Source organism: Penicillium cinerascens (genome assembly GCF_028974065.1).
Source record: "Penicillium cinerascens strain IBT 15544 chromosome Unknown scaffold_4_segment0_segment1, whole genome shotgun sequence".
NCBI classification, from domain to species: Eukaryota; Fungi; Ascomycota; class Eurotiomycetes; order Eurotiales; family Aspergillaceae; genus Penicillium; species Penicillium cinerascens.
Genome location: NW_026695298.1, coordinates 4,952,704 through 4,969,157, shown reverse-complemented (window position 1 = coordinate 4,969,157; position 16,454 = coordinate 4,952,704). Strand labels below are relative to the sequence as shown.

General features: G+C 44.8%; 4 protein-coding genes across 4 annotated transcripts; 1 reads left to right on the top strand and 3 right to left on the bottom strand.

Annotated features, from left to right (window-relative positions):
• Window positions 1-6,554: 6,554 nt before the first annotated feature.
• N7498_011019 (purple acid phosphatase family protein) lies at window positions 6,555-8,277 on the bottom strand (the record flags this gene model as incomplete). Its single annotated transcript, XM_058458075.1, has 4 exons — window positions 6,555-7,175; window positions 7,229-7,425; window positions 7,505-7,672; window positions 7,728-8,277. The coding sequence occupies 4 exons, from the start codon at window positions 8,275-8,277 to the stop codon at window positions 6,555-6,557; spliced, it is 1,536 nt and encodes a 511-aa protein (XP_058304974.1).
• Window positions 8,278-10,138: 1,861 nt separating this feature from the next.
• Window positions 10,139-12,070, bottom strand: N7498_011018 (uncharacterized protein; the record flags this gene model as incomplete). Its single annotated transcript, XM_058458074.1, has 8 exons — window positions 10,139-10,339; window positions 10,393-10,521; window positions 10,584-10,955; window positions 11,013-11,499; window positions 11,549-11,605; window positions 11,658-11,751; window positions 11,814-11,977; window positions 12,033-12,070. The coding sequence occupies 8 exons, from the start codon at window positions 12,068-12,070 to the stop codon at window positions 10,139-10,141; spliced, it is 1,542 nt and encodes a 513-aa protein (XP_058304973.1).
• Window positions 12,071-12,627: 557 nt separating this feature from the next.
• N7498_011017 (glycoside hydrolase family 127 protein) lies at window positions 12,628-14,927 on the top strand (the record flags this gene model as incomplete). The annotated part of the gene is made up of 5 exons (XM_058458073.1): window positions 12,628-13,034; window positions 13,097-13,450; window positions 13,512-13,842; window positions 13,900-14,325; window positions 14,394-14,927. The coding sequence occupies 5 exons, from the start codon at window positions 12,628-12,630 to the stop codon at window positions 14,925-14,927; spliced, it is 2,052 nt and encodes a 683-aa protein (XP_058304972.1).
• Window positions 14,928-15,476: 549 nt separating this feature from the next.
• Window positions 15,477-15,809, bottom strand: N7498_011016 (uncharacterized protein; the record flags this gene model as incomplete). The annotated part of the gene is made up of 2 exons (XM_058458072.1): window positions 15,477-15,532; window positions 15,656-15,809. The coding sequence occupies 2 exons, from the start codon at window positions 15,807-15,809 to the stop codon at window positions 15,477-15,479; spliced, it is 210 nt and encodes a 69-aa protein (XP_058304971.1).
• Window positions 15,810-16,454: the final 645 nt, after the last annotated feature.

Genomic DNA, 16,454 nt, shown 5'->3' with positions numbered 1-16,454 from the left:
AAGGGGAAATAGAGGAGATATGCCCTTAGACCGAAGAGGTAAATCCTATCAGTGATACTGAGGAAGATGAGCAAGATCTAAGGCAATCTATGAGGGGTGGGAAGCGACGACAGAGCGTTATATCTAAAGATAAGGTTGATCAAATTAATAGTAGTAGTAAGGATGAGGACGATAATGGATTACCTATAATATAGAGCTAGATACGTAAGTCTGGACGGGCAAGAAAGCGACCAAAGGGGTTCGAAAACTATAAGATTAGGATTAATTAGAAAGTAATTGAATAAATTCTCACTTCTCTCTCAATTAAGCCTTACTTCTACTCTGAAATATTACTAGATAAATACAAAAATTACTGCATAATAGGTCATTAATTTATCCTACCTTGTATTATGGACATGATGGGCCGCCCATAGGCCGCCTGTCCATGGGCAGCTAGAGTCTGCCCATCCATGGGAAAAAAGGATCTGCCCATAGGTGCCCATAGGTGCCCATGGACCGCCCATGATGGGCCGCCCATGGGCAATGTCAATGTCTAGTCTCGCCTAGTTGCTGGAAGATTGGGTTCCAGGTGAATGTACATGTACCAGAAGTATCATTATTTTCACCGTGGTCAGCGGAAGTACTGGACACAAGAGCGGCACGGCTAGGGTCGGTAGGCTAACATTAGGCCAGACAATTAATTACGAGAAACCTAAAGGATGGCAATATTTTACCAATACTAGCGATATCAAAGTGCCAGTGGTTGAAGGTCAGGAAATTCTTGAACTAAGGAAATCGAAAGAGGAACTTCCGTTTCAGTATAAAGGTTTAAAATCGAAGTAGCGAGCTCAGTTTTGTTGGCAGAAGACCCCTAATTATAGATCTGCTCATGGATGAAACCTTGGCTGTGAGGCTGGAGTGCATTTTCCGTTAGGAAATACCTCTAAGCCAGATGAACTTCTCATATTTAGACATCATTCGCGCTATTATTCGGCATGCAAGTAGTGAAGGAGCAACTTGGATTCAGCATCTCAATCCTCTGCTGAGTCAACAACACCAAGACCGGGTCTGGCTGTCAAAGTGGAGCACTAAACTTAGTTGGGCACTAGGTACAGTGGGGTTTCATAAGTTTGATTGAAACCACGATTTTACCGCGTAATTCTCACCGCCCTCGCCGTCTACCTCGCCTACCCGATCCGTTTCTACGCGCAATAGAGTAATTTTATATTTTACATGCTATTTATGTACCTCTTTGGTGGTATCACTGAGGCTAGTGGATAGTTTGTGAAATATTAAGGTGGTTCTTGTAAATAGCACAAAAAAACAGAATGTTTAAGCCGGGTTAAAACGTGGCAGAAAATAGGCGGTAAAACCATACAGTGGTGTAACATAAGTATTTGACCTCGAGTACTTTAGGATCCACTTTTAGCCTGACCGCTTTATTATACCGCCTACTTTATTAGTACACCACACCTCGCGTTTCAACGCGCTTGCTAACATATACGCTACAGTTAACGCGTTATAGCAGTCTTTCTTACCTTATTATGCCTCCTATACGTGGGAAGAGAGGCCCAGAGCTTGACTGCCTTACTAGGGCCAAGATCTGCGAATTACACGCTACAAATGGCTGGGGTGCAACAACCATTAAGAAGATGCGCTTTCCCGATATTCCACGCTCAACAATTCAATATACCCTTACCTAAGAGGAAAAGCGTCAAAAACAAGAAAGCCTTCCACGCTTAGGCGCTCCAAGGAAGCTTACTGAAGAGGATCGTGACTATATCTACGACACTATACAAGAAAAGCCATCGATATTGATTAAAGATCTACTTAGAGAGGTCGATTTTAAGGTCCATCGCCAGTCAATTTGGCGTCTAACCCACGAAATGGGTCTTCGAAAATGGAGGAAAATGCAGCGTCCGGCACTTACGCCTGAACATGCTACGAAACGGCTTTAATGGGCACTCGAATACCAACACTTCACTCCTGAAGACTGGGCCCGCGTCTACTGGTCAGACGAATGTACAGTTGAACGTGGAATAGGCTAGCGGCAAGAATGGACGTTTATACGTCCAAAAGACCAGCTTTTTTAGCATTCAAAAGAAGGCTCTCAGGTTCAGATGGTTCCGGCGCGAGGGAAGCAAATTAAGCAGATGTTTTGGGCTGCTTTCTCTGGCTTACCGCGTCGATCAGGCCTAATTCCATTATTCGGAGATCCTACGTCTAGAAGAGGTGGTGTTTCTTCACGTACGATTGAAGAGCTCTATCGGCGTATCTTACCTACGCTACTTAATAGTATTGATAATAATGCTATTTTTCAGTAAGATAACGCGCCCGTTCATACTGCATATATTGTACGGGAAGCTCTTAATGAGCTTAACTGCGAGATTATGGAATGGCCTCCTTATTCACCTGATTTAAACCCGATCGAGAACCTCTGGGCGCTGCTAAAAGCCGAAATTCTTAAGCGTTATCCTGAGCTAATGCGCCTACCGAACAACGAATCTACGTTAGATCTATTGCTAAAAGCTGCACAGGAAGCCTGGGAAGGCCTAGATATTGAATTATTCAAGCATCTATCAGAAACTATGCCTCACAGGGTAGCTGATGTTATTAAGTATGAGGGGTGGCATACTAGCTATTAGACTGAATTGAATTTCAGAGGTTTCTGCCTGGCAGTATTAGAAAAGTGGGTCCTAGGCCGAAGTACTCGAGGTCAAATACTTACGTTACACCACTGTAGTTTCAAACTTAGAAACACCAACTGTAAACTTCTCTTCCGCAGCCTCCACTTGTAATTAATTTTCGGTACGTCTCGTGGTGCTCAGTAATAGAATGACTGGGCACTTGTTGTCAGCTGTATAGAGTAGTCCCATTCACTTCGACAATAGCAAAATTATACTGCTGTACAAACTAACAAGGGCCCTTTTCGGTACCATACAGTCAGAAAGCTTAGCTCCGACAGGCAAGCAGGAGCACGTGCTTAGGGTTTAGCGGTTCTATCGGTCGCATTAATTTTAGGCTTATAGAAGTAAAGGTAAAAAAGTGGTAGTAGAAATTATAGTTAGTACTTTAAGATATATATTTATTGTATATAACCACCCTACTATATTATTAGACTGCGCCAAAGCCCATAATTGGGCCCAAACCTTCGGCCCAAAGCCCAACCCAAATGGGCTTTGGGCTAAAGACCCATAACCCAAACTGTCAGGATTTTAGGTGTCTGCATTTATAACTGCAGATTTCTAGAGCTTCCAATTCAACATGGAAGTCCCCGCTGAAGTTCTGGTTCTGCCATTTCTCACCGCCTTTATCTGATCTTGCAGTTATCTCTCATTTATCTCTCACTTTGCTCTCACTTCAGCCTTTACTATGCTTTCTCTTTCCATTTGCCTACCGGGCCGAGGTTATTAGGCCTATCCTGTCTATAGCCGCGGGTAACAACACGTTTACCTACCTCGGGTAACAGCACGTTTACCTACCTCGGGCAATAGCACGTTTACGGCAAGATTACCTCGGGCGAATATTACCTTAGGTAATTAGCCAGATGAACTGAATATTTGTCTATAAATATAGCCTAGAAACCAGACTAAATAAAAAAAAAAGAGCTTTCATCTCAATTATTCTCTTACTACCTTTCTCTCATAAAGGCAGACTAAAGAGACCCTTTATCTTTATCTTCATCCATCTTCCTGGGGTAAGCTACTACGCCGCAGTAGTAGCCGACCTCTACGGGAGGTAGTATTTCTCTCTACAAATATTTGTCCTAAGGACTGCCCTGCCGCATAGGGACCCTTAGGCATTTATTTATCTCTCTTATTTTCATATACTACCAATCCCGACACTATATATATTAGAATTCTACTTATCTAATACTTTACTAGGCTAAAAGGCTTTAATCTAATCTAAATTAGTACTATATTACCTACTAGGTTAAATAGTTAATAATTAATCTAGAGGAATAGCGTTAAATTAATTATCTTCTTTATTTAACTAAGCCTTTCTTCTAATTTACTACTACCCTATCTAAGACTAAGGATATTACTATCTATAGTATCTTTAGTATCTATAATAAGCTTTTTAACTACCTTAAAGCTTTAATTTAGTAGTTAAGGCGAAAAAAGGTTAGTCTCCTCTATTCTCTCCCTTTTCTAATAATCTTAACTCTTACTTTTAGCACTTTAACGTATATAATAAGGGTTAAAGAGCTAAAAATCGAAGTTAAGATTAGCGAAAAAGGGATTTATTTAAGTCTTACTTACTTACTTTTCCTTTTAGGCTAGATAGAAATAGTAAATACTTAAAGCTCTTAAATTAGCTAAAAATAAGCTTCGAGAGTACTATATAAAAATAGATAATCTAGAACTTAGTAATATCTATATATATAGTATAATCCTAGCCCCTTAATATAAGTTATAGTTCTTTTCTAGCCCTAACTAGATAGATAAAGACTATACTTCTTTATATTAAGTAAGCTTTTAAGAGTGAATAAAGATATATTAAATAGAGAGTGATTTAATCTTAAAATCTTAGGCTTCTATCTAAGCTTCTAAGCTTAATTAATTACTTACTTCTAAGCCTAAATCTATCTAGGATTAAGATAAATTATCCTAATTTCTCTAAGGAGGTAAGCTTATTTCTTCTCTCACTTTTCTCTCACTTCTTCTCTTACTTCTAGTCTTATCTTTAGTCTAATTTCTTTAGTTTATTTAGGTTTAGTCCTAATTAGCCCTCGTCTATTCTAGAAAGATTATATATATTAGTTCCCTATACTAGTATATATAGTATAGGATATTTTCTCTATCCTTACTACTAGTGCTAATATAGAAAGGTTATTTAATTTAGCCTAGGATATCTATTATTATTAGAGGGGTCGTCTAAATTCTTTAACTATCTAAGACCTAATAATATTTATATATATAACAAGGTTTAAGATAGAAGATTAGTAGCTAGCTTTTATTCGATCTCTATCTATCTACGAGGACGATAAAATAAATAAACCTTCTAAGTAAATAGAAGGGTTTAAGCTAATTAGTGATACTAAGGATAAGGTGGATAATATAGATAATATAGATAAGATAGATATTTCTAGGCTATCTTCTGTTTAGGCTAGTAAGAGACGAAAGAGTGTTTTATCTAATAAGAGTAATAATAATTTAGTCTCTCTGCCTATAATGCTAGAAAGCTAGATTCGGGCCTCTAGTTAGGTGAAAAGACATCCTTAGGGGCTTAAGGGCTTTAAAATTCTATAGATTAATATAGGTGTTATTCTCTTATTTAAACCTCACTTTCTTTTCTTATTTTATTACCTTTCGACTATAATTTTACTACCTAAATACTAAAAATTCCTACATAATATACATTAATTATACCTCCTTATATTATAGGTAGTTATAGGACTATAGGAGTCCTATAGGTAGGACGGCCTTTTCCCTACCCACCTATAGGACTAAGGGTCGGTCCTATATCCCACCTATGGGCGGGACGGGACTGTCCTAAATGGGAATACCCATAGGAGTGTCAATGTCTAAGTCGGATGTTACTTTATGTCGAACGATTATAATACGAAATTAATTTTTCATTACGAGAGCAACTGGCAATGCCGTTTTATCCTAAATACCTATAGCACAAGGCATTGCGTCGGTCACGCCTAAAGACCTGAAACTGCCTGGTTAACATTTCGGGGTTCTAGCTAGCCAGCGGAAAACTCCGACAGACCAAGACCACCCATTTTATTCCAGATGAGCTCGAGTCATCCTTTCCACTTTCTACGAAAACACTTATAAGAACATTTCTGATCTGGAGAATGGATGATCCATGAAGCGTGGGCATATCTGCGGTGGATACAATCAATTGAGAGAGCTAGCGATCAAGCGAGCTTCCAGAACGTGGAACGTGAGAACGACTTGACACGGAGGTAGAGCATCCTGCCGGTTGACTCAGCTCCGTTCACTATGGGACGGGGTAGTGGACGGGATCTTTTGTCATGTCGCGAGGTCAACTTGGGTCTAGTGGAGTGAACAACTACTTACCAATACATGTGTGGATTTTAATGTAAACAGCTTAATTTTAAATGGTATTTTCAAGGGCTTCTTGCACTGCCGCACTAGGGAGTGTGATTTCTGTAGTGCAACCATCTTAATTGACACCCGTGCCCCAGATGAGCGCCCTAATAGTATTTTTATACGAATCGCAAGCGATAGACGCTTGACAACACTTCAGCATGATGTGTATATGTACCCACGCTGCTGGATATGATTTCGGATTGACTACGGGTTATTATTTTGGCCAACTTCTAAGGCTTGACAGAATACAAGTCAGATACCCACTCATTCCCAATGCCTTGGGGCCCTGACTTTTGCCCCCGATGCCTCTGCCCTCAATATTATGTACCTACCGCATACAGTTTTCCCCACTCCTTTTTTATAGAAATCATTGCATTTGCCAAAGAACTAATTAAAATTGCATGAATATTCAAGTTGGTATTTTACGTCTCATGGTCCCAGTTGACTGATGGACTGAGATCCTACCATCTGATTCCACTGTCTGCTAGACACCCACTGCGGTCTGAGGTATTATCTCATTGCGGATCCAGAGTGATCCTTATAAAGCGTGGCCGTGTCTAGAACAGTGCCATTGGCGCTGGCTAATGTGATCCAAAGAGCCAGGTTAGGAATAGAGCTTGAATCCGATACATGGGATGCTTGAGAAGACTCACCAATAAAGTCCTGTGTGATATGGGTACAGTTGTGAACAGTAAAGCGACTCCATCCATAAACTTTGTCAATTACCTTGACTGTATAGTTCTCCAACGGAGTATTCGGGGACGACAAGCCTTCGAAGTGACCAGCAGCACCATTTACAAGATACCACGGAGCGGAAGGATTATCCAGACCTTTTGGATCAGGGACCCCATTGTCGATAGGCGCCAATCGTTCATAAAAGTGTTTGTGACCAAAAAGAGCAATATCAACATTATACTCCAGCAAAATTGGCTCAAAAGCCGCCTGGCACGAGTCGCACTTCCTATCGTCAACATACCAAGGGCGATGGCCGGCGACAATGATCCAAGGTGTCTTCTTGCGGTCAACGGAAGCAAGGTCTTTCTTCAGCCACTCAAGTTGCGTGCCGTTAGGCGCGAAGGGGCCAGCATTCTCCGCGGCACTTCCGCCAGGAAGGTCTGGGGCATCAGGAAACTAGGTAATCAGCAGGAGGATCCCGAAGTGTATGCACCAGGGTCCAGACTCACATCGGTCTCGGTGTTGAACTGAACGAAATGTACCATACCATAGTCCCAGGAGTACCAAAAGTTTTCGAGGCCTCCGGACTGCTCAGAGGGCATGCGGAAGTGATTTCGGAAGCCGGTAAAGTTGGTTTGGCCCTGCATGCAGATGCTCTCAGTGTAGGAACCGGTGCCTCCGTTATCACAGTTTGCCTCGTGGTTGCCTGGGTGGTTGCATTAGTAGCCCTTCAAGCCATTGGATTGATATGGACCCCGCTGATCCGTGGAGTGGTATAGAATTACCTGGGCCAACCATGTACGGGCGATCCATGGTAACATTTCCTGCCATCTCATTGTAGAACGCGTTCAAGATGGCCTCATATACTGCAGCTCCGCCCTTAATTGTGGTATTAGGCAAGAAGCCATCAATCTCCTCCTTGAGCCAATCATCGGCGTAAGCGAGATCACCGTCTAACCAGCCCTTTCGTCAGTGCTACTGTAATAGGAAATGAGAAAAGCGACTGACCGTGCCACATAAACTCAAATTGGTCCTTGAACTGGTTCAAAGACTGCATCGTAGTGATTTCATTAGGGCTAAGAGCGTCCTTCTGTTTGTTATCGGTCAAACCCAAAGGACCGATGGTTCCCAGGTCGCCGAAAAAGGCAAAAGCGTATGGGCGAGGGTTTCCCGCCGGCAGGCTCGTCTTGAATTGATGACGGTCATTTTCATCAGCACAGTGCACAGCAAAACTGTATTCTGTGTCCGGCGCGAGATTGTCGATAAACACATGGTTGCTATATGTGGACGACGTGGGATACGTGACCGACACCTGTGAGAAGGCAATTTGATCGAGCCGCGAGCCTTGTCCATATCGGACAGTGGGGAATTGAAGTTTCGTCGCTGTATTCCAGCTGATCGTCATGCCACTGTCACCCGCATAGTTGAAATGCAGCTGTTCTGGTGCCGTCTCATCGCCCTGACAGCCAAAGAAAACATCCTTAAAGCTCTCAGGCAGACGGGCGGCCTGTCCAGCAGCTGCAAGACCAAGTACGAAGAGAAGTGCTTGCGACGCCATGGTGAAGTGAAACTGTCAGTGGAAATCTTAAGTGAATCCTTTCATTGCTATTAGCGGCAATATAGATATTTATAGCAGAATCTCCGAGAGCAGATACTGCCATTCCCATTAATTATACTTGAGAATCCTATTATCATCCTTGTCTCCTGAAATCCTATTAACGTCGTTGTTTTCTGCACGTGGAGTACTCTAAGCTTTCCACCAAGAGTGCTTAGCTTTTCCTTGCAGCGCTCAAACCCCACGCTCCCCAACCAAACTCAGGTGTGCGTGGGGACTAGCTGTTACCGAGATTTGTTTTGTTCGGAAGTGCTGGTTCAGTGGGGCCGCGGAAGTGGGTTATTAGTGCCTACGTAAGCGACCCCCACCTCCCGGTGAGGGTGCGCTGCACCGGTAGGCCCATTTTCACCAGTAGGCCTAATTTCATGATATTCAGCTAATTATCACCGCGCTGGGTTCGGATCGAGGTAAAAAAGGTGGCAGTGTCCGTTCCTTAAACATACCACTCAGCCTACTCGGAATTTAGAGACTAGAAGACTCATCTGGCCGACAAAAAGACTTTTGAGGGGAATTGATAGTTACTCGCTCATTGCCTTGCTTACTCCATATCGATGGCCTGTGAAGTTGTGTAACTTTGCCATCCGGGAACTATTCCTTGCCGCAAGCACTCTAAGCTCAATTATTGGATCAAACCCTGCTCACTTTGTTGCCTTGCCCTAGTTAGCGAGGACAACGGGTAGAGCTGACATACCACTTACTTAAAATGGCAGTTGTACTTGGTTTATTTTTGAGTTTTATTCTATTTTTCAAGGGGAAGGGGGTGCAAATCAATTTTCAATAGCCAGGTTTCTGCGTCGGCTCTACACTAAACGATCATTTCACAATGCACCTTTTTTAAGCTTCGGGAACTATTCTTCTTATCAATTTCTATTGCGATAAGGGAAGAAGCAGCAAGAAAGAGGAAGAGTTACTGTACTAGGGGTCAAATCAAGAAACCAGGCGGGGCAATGATTAGGAACTAAGTGGCCATTTTCACTGCAAAACCTTCGGAGGGATCAGATCCTCCACCAACCTGTTATTAGTCCATCACAGCCTCATATAGTCCTACGCTATATAAAATTTCGCACCCTAAATTTCTATTGTCCGCACAGTTCTTGAATTCAACCACTAGAATCCTTGATCATCCAAGACATGGATGGGGGCGGTAATATCATTCTATATCCAATGTAATATATTTCCAAGGGGTCCAGACTGGACAAGCCATGAGCTAGTCTTCAACAGATAATTGTTCCTGCCTAGATGATCACTTTATTGGCGCTTCAGACAAGGCTGACTTGTCTCTGTGGGCTTCCTCAACTCTACAAACTAACAGTGTACGGAAAGTGTATGAGCAACTTTCTAAAAAGATTCTCAGCTTAGGGTTAACTCAGGCTCTAGGAGGTTTTGTCGTTGAGGAGCGTATAATGAAGATGAGGGACAAATTTAACATATAAAAGTCCCTCAATTGCGTCTTTTCGCTTATATAGCAATATCATACTCTCTATCTTTATTTCAGTAACCGTGATCCCCATCTACTCAGCCTGGATTACTCTGTCGGGTCTGACTCTTGTTGTAGCTGATACTAAATGAACCCCCAAAGACTTTGACTAGGGCAGTCTCATTTTCAACGCCACAGTCGCAAGTCGCCTTTGGATGAACAGAGATGGTGCTTACTCAACCACAGACTTCTCGCTGCTCCCTCCCAGACTAACATCCCATCAATGCAATGCGGTCGGAAACTCCTATGCTGCTTTCCTGGTTATTCTTGGCTGGGCCTGGAGAGGGGCGTAGCTGAAAGTTTTGCTGTGTCAATGTGAATTTAATCTTATAACCTCAAGACAGTGGGAGTATCCTCCACGTGGCTCGTTGGCGCTTTCTCTTCATCATCGGTCACTGATGCCCGGACTTCGCGCTTCTCTGAGCCCTCAATCTCGCCTGCTTCGACATAATCCACGCCTCCAAAGATCTTCTCCATCCGCTCGAGAGAAATGCCCTTCGTTTCCGGGAGAATCAAGTAGACAGATAGCTGGGAATTGTTTAGCTGTATTCCAAAATGAAAATCGGCTATATCAAGCTTACCCCGGCAATCATATTGAGGCCAAACAGGAGCCAATAGCTCTTGCCCCCAACTTCAGCATTGAACGATGGCCAAGACTCCGTCAGCAAGATGAGCCAGCAGGTTTGGCCGAGCATCGACAGTCCAAAGCCCTAGAATGAAAAATGGTCAGCCTTTTTTTTGTTTTATTTTTCCGTAGTCAACTCCGACTCACCTTGTCTCGAACATGCTGGGGAAAAATCTCCGAGACAATTGCAGGTGGGATGGGACCATTGGACCAGCAGTATGTCAAGCCGACAATGAATAGCATGGCCACCTCCACGATAGCAGCCGCTCTGTTCCCATTGGAAGGAAAGGCGGTGCAGAGAGAAGCCATGACCAACAGCGCCAGTGTCTGGATCGAGAAGCCGGTCAACAGAAGACCTCGTCGACCAAACCGATCTACGGTGAAGGTGTTGACCAGCACAATGAGCAGCTGTAGGACGGATTGGATGCCATTGATAGCCAGTGCTTGCGAACCAGCGTCCCATCCGAGACTTTCATAAATAAGCGTAGCATACATGGTGAGCGACGCGATACCGCCACACTATACATAACCGTGTCAGTTCCCTTTCAATGTGTTCAACGTACAGAAATAAAATACCTGCTGAAGACCGGCGACATAGAATCCGTAGGCAAGACGCTTCCGCATACTCTTGTCTTTGAGAAGCCCAATATATCCCGGATCATATCGGCGACGGAAGTCATGTGAGGCAACCAACTCGTGGAATTCGGTACGGATGCGCTCATCCGTCGGGGATCCTGATCTCAGCCGACTCAAACCCTTCAAAGCGAGCTCGGGCGTCTCGGGGTACTTTTCTAGCAAATGCCGGGGGCTCTCGGGGTACAAGAACGAGACGCAGATGAAGGTGATGCCGATCGGGATCTGGATTATATTGGAGACACGCCACGCGATGTTATAGGGGGACTTGTGGAAGGACATTCCGTAGCCAGCCCAAAAGGCTATAAGAGTGCCCAACTGATAGCCAAACTGTGACACAGTACCGACAAAACTGCCTCGAAGCTTTGTGGGCGCACACTCGGCCACGTATAGATTGGTTGCGATGTAGACGCAACCGAATCCCAGACCGCTAAAAGCAAGTCAGCATACTTTCCGTACTACCGATCCAGAGAGCTCACGTTAGGAGTCGGCCCAAGATTAAAACACCAAAGCTGTTTGGAACGACTTCAACTATTCTATATCGGTGTCAGTCAACTTCTCTAGACATCCCAGATGATGGTTTCGTACACTCCAATGATCATAATGCAAATGGAGATCCGCAAAGCCCACAGACGTCCCAGCCAGCTAGCGAGTGTACCACCTAGGTAGATTTGGGCCACGCCTGATCAAATATCATGGTCAGATGAGTTCAAACAAGCCAACCTGGGAAGCTCAACTACTTACCGGTCATCGCCCATGGGATCACAGCTACCAGACCGGACTTGGCGGCATTAATACCGTAGTAGTGGATGAACTGTTCATCGGCCAAGATGACTGTCATGATGCCAGCATCGTATCCGTTAAAACAGGTCGAAAAGACCATGCCGTACAGCAACAATGCCGCGAAGCTAAAGTGGACATTAGCCGAGTTAGCACCCCAGGAGTCTTGCTGAGGACTCGTACCGGTCATCTTTAGGAAGAAACCTCTCCAAAAGACCCATTTCAACATGAATTATGAGCGAGGTTCCCAAATGTGAGAACGAGATACATTTTCATGTGCTTTTGACACGCGATCTGCCTTGGCGGTGGTATATATGTACCAGCAATGCGACCGGAGGATCGGGACCCCACATCTGGGGGCCAGAGCCTGTCTGGAGTGCGTGCGGATCCCCAGAATTTCAGAGCTTAAGCGGTACCAGATGTGGGGTTTCCCAAGGCCGTAGCAGCAGCAAACGACAAGCTCAACGCCTTGTCGGTGCAGGGTATGGTTCCCCCCGCCGGAGCGACTCCGCCGGAGCGACTCCACCGGAGCGACTCCACCGGAGTCTTGCCCTGCGGACGTCCCGCTCGGAGTATACACTCAAGCACCGTCGGAGAGCCTTCTCGGGTTCCCCAGGCAGGCAACTGTGGAACGGGATCGCTCAATCTCCGATCTTGCATTTCCGGTGAGGGGCTCCCAGATCCGAGGCACGTATAAGGGATGCGGGTTTGCGAAAGGTCTAATGGAGCTTTCCTCTTTCCTCTTCCCGTTTCCAGATGAGAACAGAACTGGGACAATATGGAGTACCCACAAGAGAGTTTCGTTGCGACGACATTCGCGGAGGACTCATTTTGGGCACGTCGTCGTGAAGTGGTGCGAGTTCGAACATTGCGGCATCAACTTCAGATGCTCAAGCGGACTGGTAGATATGATGCGTTCCGTCTCAAATGGCATCCTAGCTACTCAGACCCTCCCACGGTCTATCCGATTCCGAACCATCAATTCTGGGATTCCGATATTGCCAAGTGGATCGAAGGTGCCTGTTACTTGCTCACGGATCATTTCGACGACGAGATCGACGCAGCAGTCAAGGAACTAGTGCATATGATTCAAGAAGCGCAGCACGCCGACGGCTACCTCAATATTCATTATTCTGTCGTTGAGCCGGGGAAGCGCTTCACCAATTTGCGAGACATGCATGAACTGTATTCCTTCCTATGCTGCCTCTTCTGTGTCCGTGAATATTGACAAAAAATGTTTACTACAGTTATAATGCAGGCCATCTCATTGAAGCCGCCCTCGCTCACAGCCTCTACTACAAGAACGACGACATGCTGTCGCCAATTCTCAAATATGTGGATCTTCTGGCAGCGACTTTTGGGGCTCAGGAAGGCCAACTCCCCGGGTATCCTGGTCACCCCGAGATTGAGCTGGCTCTCCTGCGCCTTTATAAAGCCACAGGCTTGTCAAAACATCTTCAGCTGGCCCAATTCTTCATCGAAGAGAGAGGAAACCCCCGAGGTGGAAAGGAAAAACGGCATTACTATGACGTGGAGGCAGAGGCCCGCGGTGAAAGTGGACACGACCTGCCCATGTACTTCCCCGCTGCAAGAAGCTATTGGTACGAGTCTACTACGGGCCCCAAAATGGATTGTATTGAATCATTTAATGAACTTTCCAAGGTATCAACAAGCACATGCACCAATCGTCGATCAAAAGACAATCGAAGGGCACTCAGTCCGTGCTATGTACCTCCTCACAGCAGTCGCCGATCTAGTCCGAATCAATCAGCCTACCAGTGGAATCGGGGCAAAATTCCTGCCTGCTGTACACCAGCTGTGGTCCAACATGGTAGAAAAGAAGTCATATGCTACGGGTGGCATCGGGTCCGTGAAAAAGTGGGAAGGCTTTGGGATTGACTACTCCCTACCCCAAGGCACTGACGAAGGCGGTTGCTACGCTGAGACCTGTGCTGCAATTGGGGTCATGATGCTAGCTGAGCGGCTGTTGCAGGTATGGCTTACCTCGCAAAATTTTTATAATGCGGCAAATACTAAAAAGGTATATTAGGTGGAGTTAGACAGTCATTACGCGGATATCATGGAACTCTGCCTTTACAATGCAGTTTTGACAGGTATGAGCTTGGATGGAAAGGCCTTCACTTACGTCAACCAGTTAGCTTCCTCGGACCAAGATATCTCGCAGCGCCATGAGTGGTTTGAATGCGCTTGCTGTCCGCCCAATGTCACTCGAACTCTGGGCTTCCTTGGTGGCTATCTTTGGAGTCACACTCTGAAGGACCAAAGTGCTGTGGTCAATGTGCATCTATATACTTCAGCCACTTTGAGTCTCAAAGTATCACGGTCAACAGTAAAAGTCCAGCAGAGAACTGATTGGCCGTGGAATGGTGATGTGAATTTTGATATACGGACTGAAGGACCACCGGTTGATCTGCGATTACGGCTGAGGATTCCTGGCTGGGCGAAATCATGGGAGGTAAGAAGCTCCTGGATGATTCTCACTCAGGCGTGTTTCTTTTCCCGGAGCTAATCAGTGTTAATTAGGTTACCCCTCGCCCCGAGCAGCTGGATGTCCGAGACGGATATCTGTATTTGAGCACAGAGTGGCTGCAGCAGAATCCACAGTTCCGATTTTCTTGTCCCATGCAAGCACTCGTGGTCCGACCCCATCCTCTAGCTATGCAGCCCGTGGCATATGTTACACGGGGACCAATTGTATATTGTGTTGAGGATGCTGATCACCCATGGGAGCAGCATCATTTCAAGGTAACGCAACCGGCCAGACACGTAAAATGGATCAAGAGCGAGGTGCTAAGGCATGAAATACAGAGGACCATATTCGATTCCACAGCGCCTTTGCGGGAAGAACAGCGGTCTCAGCCTGACCGATATGTGGCCATTATCGCTGAAAATGGCGTTGCAGGGGAGCTAGATACGTCGGCTTGGAATAGACAAATTGCGGTAGAATCTCGGAATGCGGTGGTTGGGGAGCGGAGAAACTTGTGCTTCATTCCATATTATTTGCGAGCTAACCGGGGAGGACAAGGGCAGATGAGAGTCGGTCTACGGGTTGTATAGATTTACCAGTGTCATTTTAGGTATATATCACGGAAGCTCCCACTGAGTAGTATATGTGCAAGCGATACTACTGTCGACCGTGAAGTGACTTACGTTAGATACTAGCCTGAAAAATGAGGCATATATCCTTCATTCCTTATCTAATCGTGACTACAGGTCAGTGCACCTAGGGTCGGAGGTCGCTGCACCTAGGCACGTGACGGTATGCAAACACCTACAAACAAAATTTCACTTTCTGTTGCAAAGCTTTTCGCCTTACATTACCTTACATTCTCTATCCACTAATTTTTTCTTCAATTTACCATACCTTACCCTTTACATTATTTCACTATGCAATGTGATTCCGAGAGACAACTAAGACAATAGACTAGTTATTAACTAGTTCTCTACCACTCTTTAAAAGCTCTAGCTCTACTTTCAGTTTCTGATTTTCTAATTCCAACTTTTCCCTCCTTAATCGCCGTTCCTCTATATCATCCTCTATCTCTTGGTGCCTTCGCTTAAGCTCAAGGCTTTTAAGCTCAGTATATTGATCGTCATTAGACGCATTTACCGTAGCAGTGCGACGGGGATTGAATCCGCTTGGCTCAGGACTTGCGGGGGTTCTATAAATTAGTTAGCAACTAGTAGGTAACTAGTTAAGGGCACGTACTGAGAACGACTTTGAGAGCGATTTAGCGTAGATACTCTAGATCTTGACCCTCTAGGTGTCTTTGACCTATACCGACCAACGATAAAACCTAAAGAGGAGGCCTCCCAGAGAATCTGATCGTCGATATCATCTTGGTCCTTTTGCGCTTTGTCTCGATCGTTCTGCTCTTTTTCCGCTTTTAGTCTTTTCCGCTCTTCGCGCTGTATACTATTACTGAAACGAGTCTCCATATTATCAGCGTGATAGCCATAATGGATACCAAATCTCTCTCGAATAGAGAATTGATCGATGTCTCGCTGATCAAGGAATCGTGACCTTATAACTAGTTAGAGGCTAGTTTCTAACTAGTTATATTGAACTTACTTCATCACTGCACCTAAAAGAGTGTCGTAAACCCCGAGAAAGTACGATTTCCAATGGCTTTGCTCAACAGCATTCGTATGAGGCCGAAATCTCTGAAAGAATTCAGGGTTTATACCCGAGCAAGCCTGACATAAACCAGCAGCAATTACTGGATATCTCTTATGCTGAACCCAGCCTCGTAGGTTTGGGTCGTGGTCTAGATAACTAGTTAGTAACTAGTATTTGACTAGTTAATATTTTTACTTGCCCACGATCAAGTTAAGCAACGTGTGATAATCGCTTGAGGATTGACAGGAAAGTAGATCAGTTAAGCGTCGGCGGGCATCAATATGAGAGCCATCTAGCCTATTAGGGTATATCTTAACTACCGTTCGTATAAAATGGATAGCACAGAATATCATAATATAAGTTAGCTGCCAGTTTCGAGGACGTCTATAGGGGTCTTGGTCTTGGAGGAAATCTCCTAAACCTTAATTAGTTGTAACTAGTTAGAGAGTAATTTGTAACTAGTT